The sequence below is a fragment of the Homalodisca vitripennis genome, chromosome 1 (assembly GCF_021130785.1).
Source record: "Homalodisca vitripennis isolate AUS2020 chromosome 1, UT_GWSS_2.1, whole genome shotgun sequence".
Classification (NCBI taxonomy): domain Eukaryota; kingdom Metazoa; phylum Arthropoda; class Insecta; order Hemiptera; family Cicadellidae; genus Homalodisca; species Homalodisca vitripennis.
This window is the reverse complement of record NC_060207.1, coordinates 149,429,269-149,442,000: the sequence shown is the minus strand read 5'-3', so window position 1 is coordinate 149,442,000 and position 12,732 is coordinate 149,429,269. Positions and strand designations below refer to the sequence as shown.

The 12,732-nt window shown below is 34.2% G+C and overlaps 1 protein-coding gene across 1 annotated transcript in view; it reads left to right on the top strand.

The window, feature by feature from the left end:
* The window catches only part of LOC124353611 (baculoviral IAP repeat-containing protein 6-like), a 183,889-nt gene that overhangs the window by 103,957 nt on the left and 67,200 nt on the right, over positions 1 to 12,732 (top strand). The window contains 3 exon segments of the mRNA XM_046803533.1: positions 864 to 999; positions 4,748 to 4,909; positions 6,778 to 6,938. Of these exon segments, the coding sequence (XP_046659489.1) occupies positions 864 to 999; positions 4,748 to 4,909; positions 6,778 to 6,938 (459 nt within the window).

The window sequence follows — 12,732 nt, the reverse complement described above, 5'->3', positions numbered from 1 at the left end:
CCCCACTACAAAATTTGTCACTATCAAGTTCAAGTGGCCAGTTTGTGCTGCTGAGCTGTAGTCACATAAACATGGCTGCCTCTATCGATTCTTCCACCAGATGTGAATTACCTTGGTTGCTCAGACACCCTCCCACAGTTCCAATGTGGTCATCAAAGCAATGTGTCGCAAGATAGGTTCTCATTGCTGAAAACAGGTAGTAGTTGCTGTGTGCAAGGTCCAGACTGTAAGGCGAATGTGGAAACATGACCTGACTTAAAAACATCGAGGACTTCTCGATTTCAATTTGCCGTGTGTGGTTGGTAGCCATCTTGCACAGAATTTACGGTATCCTAACGACTGTGTACCAACCTCCTTGACATAGGAAGAAAACTATGTGAGTTTTCGTTTATTGTGAATTGGCGATCCTCTTAATCTTCTCATCAACTTTAGAGACATGTCATCAGTCGCAATGCATGGCTGTCCACTTCTTTTATCATCATGCACATTAGTTCCAGTTTTAAACCTAATGCACCACTGATGCACTCCATCTTCAGTAGTCACATTGCTCCCCTAAACTTCACAGAGCTGGCAATAAATCCCAGTCGGTTTATTGTGCTTAGCAAACAAAAACCGTATTACCGACTGCAATGAACAACCCGTGGGATTTTCAGTTGTGTCACATTTTTGAAACTCCTATTGTAAAACAACAAGGAGCAACAGTAACCTGTCACTATCACAGCTGGATAGCCACTGAACAGAGAAACACCCTGACATCAAAATGGCCACTATAGCGGCTATAAAGCGAAACGTAATCTACTTTCTGGATAGCCCTTGTATTTTCCTAATAACTGTTGCTTCAATATAAAAGCGTATTTTTGCAGTGTCTCAACAGCCTTGGACTCTCGTCTTGAGTATGGAGTGGACAGTAATGCCGAAGTCACACTACGAAGGATGACTGCACATGGAGCATACAATCTGCCCATGAGTGTGGGTGCGCCCATAGCTGGTCCCCTTCAGGTCAGTATAATTGGTGAACAAATTGTAAACAATATATTATTAAATTATAAACTTTATGTCTTGAAAAATGTATTTAATATTACTATTACTACAAGCCTTTTTTTCATTTCCATTACTATGATTATATGTTTATGAGGGCTTAAGTGCATTTATTGAACTAGAGCTACAAACTTCTAATCCCCTTCAAAGTAGTGATGCACACACTTCTCCCAGCGCTTCTGCCACTGTTCAAAACATTTCTGGAAGGCATATTTTTCAATGCTGATAAGCTCGGCCTTCGTATTATTACAGTTTTGTTTTGAAAAGTTAATAGTTCACATTATTTTGTTTGTTTATAAAAGATTAATAAATAACATTTTGTTTGTTTATAAAAGATTAATAAATAGCTAAAGGAGTTTATACCACATATGTACACACACACAGGAATCCATACAAGAAGAAGAACATACACCCATACAATTTTGATAACTTACAATAAAAATAATATAAGTCAATAGATTTTAAAATTAAGATAAACTAGCAACCTATTTTAGAGTTAAAATTAACATAAGGCAAATTATCATACATATAAGGTAGAAATAAACAAAAATAAAGCAATTTATTTAGACCAAATACCACAGAATACATTAAATCTTAATATAAAAAACAAGGAGATTGATATGCAAAGTAAGTTTACAACAATAAAGTGAATTTAGATCAGCTTGTGACTTTACAATAATTGAATTTATTCTTTTGAATCATGACTTAATATGAGACTGAGAAGAACCTTTTTTCATCAAGAAATTTATTAAAAACACAAAGTTAATCAACATTTGAGTTATTAAATACATAAATTTTATTATTTGTGTTAAATTGGTGAATCTCGATTTTTGTAAAAGAACAGAATAGACATTTACTAGAGGACTGGACTTGAACTCAAGTAAAACCTACCCAATTTATTCCAAATCTTTCAAAATTCAAACCTAACATGCACCAAAACCTTTTCTATGTTGGATATATTGTTTTTTATGTTAAGACTAACATAAGACTTGCTAGTTAAGCAAGGGCAAAGAACGAGTTAACAAATAAATAAAGCAAAAGCCAAATTAATAGTATTCTGTTAAATTTTTTCTCTTTCTTGAAATCGAGTTCTTTTCATGGGCATTTTCAGCTTAGGAAATAGCCAGAAGTCACAGGGAGCCACATTAGGGGGGTACAGAGCTTGGCGAACCAGAGATGTGTTATTTTTAGTGAGAAAACTCTGAATTAGATGTGCAGAGTGGACAGGTGCATCGTCATGATGGAGCTGCCAAGTATTAGTTGCTCACAGATTCACGTAGGCCACGAAGAACCTCAAGATATTATTCTTTTGTGAAGGTTTGGCCGTGTGGTGCGTACTCATGATGCATTACTTCACCGGAGTCAAAGAAAACTGTCAACATGACCTTTTTCATATGACCTTCTAAGGAGGTAGTCTTTATTATCTTTGTACCTAGAAGCTTCATTGCGCTTAGAGCAGCTGTCCTCATCACCTCCTGCCCCAGAGGAGTGTATCCTAGGATCGCCACAAGTGCCAGAGTTGGACAGGAGCTCATCGCTCTTGTGATGCTTACACAAGCTAGTCTAGACTGTAGCCTCTTGGCAGTTGTTTTTTTGTTCTACTTTCGGCCACCACACTAATGCACCATATGTGACCATTGGTTTTATAATGGTTTCTTATATCCAATAAATCATTTTGGGTTTCAAACCCTATTTAAATCCAAAGAGTATCTTGCAGGTACCAAAGGCATTTGTCGCTTTAGATATTGTGTTCTCAATATGTGGCTTCTAAGTCAGCCTCTCATCCATGAGGTGTAAATGGCTTAAAGAATCTTATTGCCCATTTAATTCTTTCAGATGTGAATATTCTTTTTGACCGCTGTCTGGACTTGCTACTGTCCAACCAGATCTCTCCCCAACTAGACAATAAGAATCTTTATTTTGAATCAAGTGACCGCCTAGAAAGTTTCCAACAGCAGCTCTAAAGTTTCCTTCATGTTCGCTTTAAGGACACCATTAGGTTTGAGTGATCAGATGGAGTTTTATGAAGCCTCTGATAGGCTATTAATGATTTTGCAAAAATTACTCCAGGTTCTTCATTTATTTTTCCTAACTTTCTTTTTATATTCATTAGTCATCTGTCCTTTTTTTCAATTTTAATAATTTCCGAGTTTTGTTTTTAAGTGTTTCTAACCTCCCAGTCCACCAAGCCACATTTTTTGTTGGTCTATTTTGTTGAAAGGGCAGTTTTCTCATACGCCTTTATGATAGCTTGTTCAACTAGTTAAGCAGACCTTTCCAATTCAAGTTCATTTTTCTGGTAGGGTTTATTTCCTCCAACTCTTCGGCTAGGGACACTCGGTATCCCCTCCAATTGGTGGATTTAGGAACACTGTGGGTCACGTTCACCTTAACTCCCGCCTGTATGTCAAACCTAACGAGGCAGTGGTCCGAAAGTGAGGCCTGCTATGAAACGTGCCACCTTACTATGTTTATATTTTTGAGTCCTTTAGATAAGGTTATATCCAGAACTTCTTGTCTAGTTCTTGTAACAAAAGTGGGACTAAACCCTTTTTTTTTTTGTAGAACTAACTCATTACAGAACATAAACTGCAGGAGTTCCTCACCTCTTCGGTTTATGTTAGTGCTTCCCCAGAAGGTGTGATGAGCATTACAGTCACAGCCGAGAATGAGGGTTACACCTCTCTCTCCTCAGTGCCGCAGTTTCTATTTCCACTGGTGGGCAGTTTGTTGAAGGGCTGACGAAGTAGGCTTCCCCTTGTTGTGGCTACTTTCACAGGCACCGGCACCATGTCTTTTGAAATTAGTTCTGTAACAGGGAAAGCTGTTATATGTTTTGAAATTAAAACACATGCTCTGGGATTTTCACTTGGCTGTGAACTTGCTGTGCCTTTTTTTTTCACGGAGATGTCACGTGTTTGCACTGCGATGATTGCATCTTGGTTTTTGGGTCGTATCAATAAATCCAGGATTCATCACCAGTGATCTCTGTGTTCAGGAAGTCAGGATTACCGTTTGCACTTCCAGCATGTGTTGTGCAATTTCAAGGTGAAGTTGTTTTTGCTCCGTTGCACTTTGAAACAAATTTGTGGACATTCTTCTCATTTTCAAATCCTTGGTTAAAATCCAATGTACTGACCCAATGCTGACTCCAATTTCTACTGCTACGTCAACGGACTGTAAGATGACAATCCTCGATGACTAAATTTTGCCCTTTTTCAATACCATTCTCATTCCGGCTTGTCAATGGTGTGCCTGATGCGATTCACTTTAACTAATGTTTGACCATTTTTGAATTGATTGTACGACTCTTTTATTCAAGTACTGCTCAAGGCAGACCCCCCAAAAGCCTGTTGAATCTTACAAATTGTTTCCACTGGTGAATCACCCAGATTTTGGCAAAATTTAATGCAGTAACGCTGCTCAAGTTTTTCTGTCATTTTATAACTTGTGAAAAACCTCCGAGCACAACAGAGAGGTCTACACTACTAGGCTTACTGCCGGCGACTAAAGCTTTGGCATGATACGAAGCACTGCATGCACACGTATGAAAGTCTCACACATCCCCATTAAGCTTGGTTGCTAGCACTTCATTCTTTTAAGCGGGAGGACAGAAGGTTCGATACTTTTTGAGCCCTCGTATATATTATTTTATCCTAATAAATAATCCTTTTTTAAACAATGAAACTGAAGAATGGTTTACTTCCAGAACCTATCATCGTCCAGTCCCAACCAGAGCCAGCCTGCCCAACCAAAGTGGGAGGAGAGTCTGACATCACCTTGGCAGTCTTCTGGACCTCAGGACCTGCCCTCCAGTGTTGACATGCTTCGGCTCTGCTTTGACAAAATCTTCTTGGATCTCACATCTAAGGTAAAGCAGGGAATTTAAATGATAATAGGATTTTAGACTATTACCATCATTATATGTTATGAAAAGTATAATGCTACGAAATACTGGCATTGTTTTTCTCGGAAGTCTTATATTTCCACTGGTGTTGTTTGTGCTCTTGCTTCTGTGCAGTGATATTGCTTGGGTTCATTCTCTTCAGTCCGGACTTCATATTGTTGGTGTACCGGTTATGTATTATGTGAACGTTTGAGTATCAGAAGTTCATTTCCACACTTTTTTATTTTAAAATTTCTTGTTGTATGTTTGTGTAAAATGAGATTTTTTAAACCTGAAGAATTGGATAGATTTCAAACCTTGTAATGTAAACAAAAAGTGACATACGTTTTGTAACATATAACCTTTGCAAATTACAGGATTATTTTTAATTTTTCATATATATATATGAAAAATGTGTGTGTGTGTGTGTGTGTGTGCGTGCGTGTGCGCGTGTGCGTGTGTGTGTGTGTGTGTGTGTGTGAACTATTCTAAATTTGACCTCTAAGTTTATCCCTAACATTTTACCCCTAACATTATCATAGTAAATGTTTTTATCATGTGAATATTCCTTGTTTAGAAACTTATTATAACAATTTTGGTTTCTACTAATCATAAAAAATAAAAACCTTAGGTTTCTCCCAATATTTATTATTACAGTGTTCTCTAGTTTATTTTTAATAAAATTATACCTAATATAATTAGGTTTACAGTTTATAACTAATTATAAACATTTTTACAAATGTACGTGTTTTTGATCACGAAACCAATGCTTCTTGTACTACTTTCAGTTTTTGTGCTAAAACTAATTTATTTACCCAAAGACTCCTACAAAACTATACCTTTTCTGAAACTAGACTAAATTTTTTACGTTTAGGGCTATCTTGGAATTTGAAATTGGTGTACTTTAGAATATTTTTCAGGCACACCCCTTCCTGTTTTTGACATAAAAAAAAAAAACAAAAACCGTTTCCTCACTCACCGTAAAACATTAAAATATTAACCCTAGTTACTTATCATCATTGTATTACATTATTCGTTGCGAACAAAATAAAATAAAATTCAGTTAAGTTTGTAGTAAAAAACTATTTTTTACAAATTTTAGAAAGAAAGCTTGCAAAACAAAGAAAAATGGCTCAGCGTTTTAAGGAAAATTCGAAGGCCAGTCGGAGGGTTAAACATAGTATATTTTATAAAAGAAATATTTATAAAACTAGAAAAACTGAAATGAACAAAAATTAGCTGCTGACACACATATGTGCAGCAGGTGCATTGAATTGCACAAACATAAACATGGAAAACAGACATTGAAAATGAGATATTACTTACAAAAACACAATAACTTGTTGCTTTTGTTATGCATCTATGGTTTTTCGTAAAGAAAATACAACAGAAACGTTTTAACAATTCGTAATATGCATACTACTGATCAGCGGTTATCCACAAATAGACGCAGCAGATTTGCAGCAATGTCTTAATTAGGTTACTTATCTACAGATTTTTATACATAAAGTACAAATAACACAGCAGATATCCACAGATTTGAATGACAAATCCTCTAATCAATTCTCGAATTTGAATCTGTGTTGAAGATTCAGTGGATTTGAGATTCGGCTTTGACACACACTACTTGATTTACCTCATAAATTTCATGTATCTTTAACTTAATGTATCAGAACTTTTACATGCTTCTTGAAATGATTTTATGCAGTCGTTCACTAAATTTTATTTTGATAGATTTCAAACACAAATCAATTTAAAATCAAGACTGTGTCTAAATGAAATGTCTTACAAACGGTGAAGTTACTTTTGAGCCTTTTGGATGTTGAGAATAACAAGGTTGACTGTTGTGACAGGAAAGTGGCAGCAGCCTAGAACTGGTGTTACAGCTATGGCTGACCCTAAACTTGGACAACCCATTGGAGCCCAGTGACAGCCGTGCATTCGATTCTTCCATTGTCCCCACCGTTGCGCTCAGTCCAGCAGCCATCTCGGGACTGATCTCTGTCCTGGCCAGGTGAATCACATTCTGAATCAGTGAATATATTCCTGGAAAATTGGAATTTGGTTTTTAGCATTCTAGCCAATAGATACAGGTATATAGTTATGTATGGAGATATTAACATCAACACCTTGACAAATAATTCTTATGTGACAAATGTAAAGCACCTACTAAAACAATATAATATGAAATACTTAATAGACTTCCCCATTAGGTCAACCAGCACTATTCAGTCAGTAATAGACAATATTATAACCAATCTCAAGCAATCACAGATTCAAGTTGAGTGTGTGAATGCAAAGCTGTCAGATCGTGATGGCCAGTTAGTTACTATACTTGATTATCTATCTAACTCAATGTAACAAAAAAATTATTCATTCAAGTATTCCAGGGTATTATCTGACAAAAATATAAGAGATTTTAATCTAGCATTAAGTTTAGAAACATTTAACAACAACAAAATTTAACACATGTGAAAAAAATCTTAGTTTTAATGCTTTTCAAGATTTTTTAGATATTAAATTTCAGTGCAAAACTAATTGATAGAGATGATATTATTAAAATCATCAGTAGTCTGAAAAGTAGTTACAGCATTGGATATGATGACATACCACTGCCAGTATTCATATATGCAATAGAATTTGTAACTGACCCACTGCTTTATATAGTTAATTTATCTTTCCTCTCAGGGCTGTTTCCTGAAAACTAAAAATTACAAAAATAAAACCTCTATTTAAAAAAGGCAATCAGTTTGATGCAGCAAATTATCGATCACTTGCATTGCTCCCAGTTATATCCAAAATGTTTGAACATGCAATGTCTAACCAGCTGGTTGAGTATTTAGAAAGAAACAATTTACTTGGTGGCTTACAACATGGGTCTAGTTAAAGTAAATCTGTAGTTACAGCTGCCACTGATTTCATTGAGTTGGTGAATGATTCTGTGGATAGAGGGAATAAGGTAATAGGACTATATATACCTCCATAAAGTATTTTACAGTGTTAGTAATACTAAGTTGCAAACTATGTTGTCCCAGTTTGGTATTCATGGGAAGGAGTACAACTGGCTAAAGTCATATATGCAAAACAGACAGCAGTTTGTGGAAATACATAATCTAAACAACAAGAATAATTTAACTAGTAAATATAATTCTACGTCAAAACAAACTTATTACGGGATTCCTGAAGGATCCTTTTTGGGGCCACTTTTATTTTTCTGCTACCTAAAAGGAATTCCAGAGCTAGATAAATTATGTTTATACACTGGTGATGCCACTTTAAGTATTAGTACATCATCTAAAGAGGAAATAGAGGTGTTTGCTTTTTTCAGCCTATCAAAAATAAATAAGTTTTTTTTTTTAGAAAACCATTTAAAATTAAATCAACAAAAACAAGCTATATGGAATTTTATATTAAAAAATGCAGAAATAAAATTAATCCTCGTACAGAAATAGATGAACTGGCTTTAGTTAGGGAAGAAGTAAAGTTTTTGGGTTTAACGTTAGACAGTTTGCTGATATGGAATAATCGTTCAGAAAAAATAGTTTCAAAAATTAACTCTGGTTTATATGACGTTTGCAGAATGTCAAAATTATACTCAAAAGAAACTCTAAAAAGATATATTTTCACATATTATATTTGGTATCTCATATGGATCCATGTCAATAAAAAATGTAGATTCTATTTTAGTAATAAAAAAAAAATTGCGTTATTTTAAAACTTTAATAGAATGAAACTGTGACGAATCACTTTCCTCAACTGGGTATCATAACAGTTTACAGTGCATATATTTATGAAACCGTAATGTCAGTGAAAAATCGTGCTCATACCTTAGGCAAAAGTGGTGAGAACCACAGTTATAATACGAGGAACAGAAATAATATGGCAGTAGCCCATTATAGCTTATATTTCTTTCTGTAAAAAACCAATATACATAGGAGCTAAATGTTTTAATTTGCTACCAAGCAATATAAAATTAATAGAAAATGATAAATAATTTTAAAATAAACTTAAAAGCTGTCTGACTGACCTATCTTACTCCTTTTCTGAATGTTATACAATTCACAATATTGTATTAGATTTATTTAGATACTAATGTAAAGTATATTTAGTAAACTTAACTGTTTACTTTCTCAATCAAGTGACGCCATTCATGTACACCTTGTGTAACAACCAAATAAAGATTTTTCTGATTCTGAATCATTAGTATGTCTAAGAATAAAAGCATATTTAATAAGGAAAGTTTGATCATACTCTGGGATCTTTATACCGATTTAAGTTTGTTCATGATTTGAACGTTTTGTGTGTAACAAAAATAAAGTTGTTCTATATAATGATGGAAAATGTTCTGATTGTACTCAGAGGTTCTTCCTCACACAATCAGGCCATGTCTAATGTGGGATTCCACTAAAGCATGATATGCTGTCTTTGCTACCACCAGCCCTCTTATCCATTTCATTCTACAAACCACATAGAATCCAGAGCTAAGTTTCTTACGTAATACGTCAACATGAGCGGTCCAGGAAAGGTCAGCATCTCTTGTTAAGCCCAGAAATTTATTTTGCTGTTCTTTAGAGATGTTGAGAATTTTTTTGTATTTCTTCACGTTTGAGTCTAAAATTGACTTGTGTTGTCTTCTATGGGTTTATTGCTAAGTTGTTATGGAGTGCTTTATCTATTGAGTGTGTAATGTCGTGTTTTTCATTTTTTTAAACAAGGTGGTATTGCCTGCATACATTATGTATCCGCAGTTCTGTGATTTATTAAAAAGATCATACATGAAAGGACCCAGGACTGACCCCTGAGGCACACCTCTTTTCACTGGTAGTGGCTTGGATCTGACAATACTGTTTCTACTGCTGTTTGGTTGTCTGAAATTCATCAATTTGTCTATGTCCTTCTAAATAGCTGGATACCCAATCTCTGGCTCTGTCTTGAAATGCTAGTGCAGCAAGTTTTTCCAGTATCAATTTATGTCTTAACCTTTCGTATGCTGTAAAGCGGAATATTCCACCAAGTAAATCTAACTCGAAACGTTGTAAGTGGAATAGATCGCGGAATCCCCTGACAACGCAATATATTTACGTTAGTTCTACAAATTGCTGCGAGAATGCTTGAGAGTGAATATTTGGTGTTCTAATATGACGCAATGTGAAGCGTGACTCATCAAAACAGCTGGGACCAATCACAATGGAAGCTTTTGTTTGCTTTGTCAGTCTGTGCCATCGCCAGAGAGCAAGCTGTACGCTCAAGCAGAAATACTCGTGCTTGACAGTCAGCTGCCGACGGCCGCTGTATATTGTTGTTTATTGTTTATAACCTGCTATACTGCTTTAGCTGTCTGTTGTGCGAGGTTATCCATATCTGTAATCTATAATGTGATAAACTATATATCTATGTAAAACATGTGAGGCCAAGCCTGCCCTCCACCCAGATGAGTGTTTTGAGATTTACCACACACAAGTCCAATATTAGTGTGCCTTTCTTATTTTTGTACCATTTTGTGTTCTTTATATATTCCATATTTGTCATGGATTTGTTCCCTTCATTATCTACTAATTTTGTATAAATAATATAAATTACTGCTGTGCTAACTTTTGCTACTTTCATAAAAGTGTACATTTACATGTATATATATATATATATATATATATATATATATATATATATATATATATATATATATAATAGCATATAGCTGAAGTTAAGTCTAAACTAGTGAAGTATGTTAGACTTTTTTATTCTCTTAGAACGGTATGCTATACAGGATTGCTTAAACAAGTTTATTTTGCCTTTATAAATTCTAAAATTGAATACGGTTTAGAAATTTGGGGGGGAACTTATATTACAACCCTGAAACCAATTGTTACTCTGCAAAAACATTTCATAAGAATAATAAAATTTAAGAATAAAATGGAGAGTTCAGCTCCAATTTTTAGAGATTTAAATGTGTTACCGATAAAAAATCTGTATATCTATAAAGTATTAAAATCATTTTATAATCAAAGCAGCAGTTTTTACAATGCAAATTCACATTATAGTCAGAGAAGAATAAACGTTCAAGTTCCGAGACCCCATCTAACCTTGTTTAAAAAATTCTATCGTTTTTTAGGACCAAAGTTTTTTATTGTTTACCAGAATATTTAAGAAAATGTAAAATCAAAAATAAGTTTGTTAAAATGCTTCGGCATGTTTTGTTATTGGAAGAAGATGTAGACAGGTTTTACAACACTATAGTATGATCATTACACTTTTAAATTGTAACTTTATATTATAATTTACTTGAAAATCTGATCAACATTTCACATATATTTCCGTTTTATGTTACTTTTTTTAGAAGTTAATCTAGTTATAGTTGTTATAGAGTGTATCATTACGAGGATCTGGTAGGGCAGTCTTTTTTTTTCAAGTTGCTGTTTCTTTATGTGTACTAGTGTAATTCCCGAACAGGTATTTTGTTACCTCGGGCTTTATTATTGATTTTAGTTTAAGATCTACTGTATGTAAAATGTACAACTGATAACAATAAAGAAATTTTTCATTCATTCATTCATATATATATATATATGTACTCATATGTAAATCAAATAAAAGAAATACAAAAACTATCATGTGTTTTCATCAGTTATATTATTATTATTCATCAGGCATATATCAAGACCAATAAACCTAAAAAAATATAACTTTGAAAAAATGAAAAATTATTATTTTTTTATTCAGCATTAGAGCAATTTTATACAACTTGCTTTCAGCTTATGAAGGGTTAAACAGTCAAATGCTTTGCTGTAGTCCAGTAAAACAGCTGAGACATGTTGTTTTCTTCTAATTGATTTGTAATAAATCCAACCAAGCTTTTAATGGCACTAACAGTTGAATTCCCCTTGAGAAATCCATGCCAGTTCTTGATTGTTAATTTCAAGGTTTTGCAGCATTTTTCTCATTGTAATTTTGTCAATTATTTTGAAAAATGTGGATAAGAGTCATGTAGGTTAATAGTTTTTTGGATCTTTAGATGCTTGGGTAGATTTTGGATATTTTCAGTACAGATGGGCATTGGCCCAGACTAAATGATTTGTTAATTATACTTGTTAGAGGGGCTACCTGCTGCTTTAGCTGAGAATTCATCTAGTCCAAAATATAACTCTGGTTTTAGTGAGTTTATTGCTTCTACGACTTCTTTCCCATCAGTACAAGTAAAATTGAATGTTGTGTACTTTTGTGTAAGCTTGAAAATTGTTTGGATGAACCAGAATTACATTTTCAGCTGGTTTCTGTTTTCCTGAAGAGTTGTCTCGGCTATTTGTTAAAAATAAATGTTGAAATGATCAGCAATGAGCTCTGTATCATCCTCCTTCTTGCCATTCACCTTCAAGTGAAGAGAAGTATCCTGTGTTTGCTCAGTACTCCTTTGAAGTTGATAATTTCCAGAGAGCTTTTGATTTGTTGCTCGAGTTGGTTATATGTGCCTGATTGATGTCATGTTCGAGATTTCTGAGTTTAATATCATGATTTCTCTTTATATTTGTTGTTTACTCCTTGTTGCTAGTACTACCTGTCATGTCACATTTGTAAAAAGCTCTAAGATATCCATTTTTTAGCTTATTGTTTTCTTCATCATAGATTATTTTTAATTTACTGTGCTTTTAATCTATTTCTTTTCTTTGTGCATGCATAGTCAAGTGCTCTTGTTACAGCTGTCAAAAATTGTTTATAAGCTTTTTCAGCATTACAAGCATTAAGCGCATGGTACCAATCTTACCTAGCTAGCTCATCCCTTAAGCAATTAAGGTACTGTGGACTGTAGTTTCTTC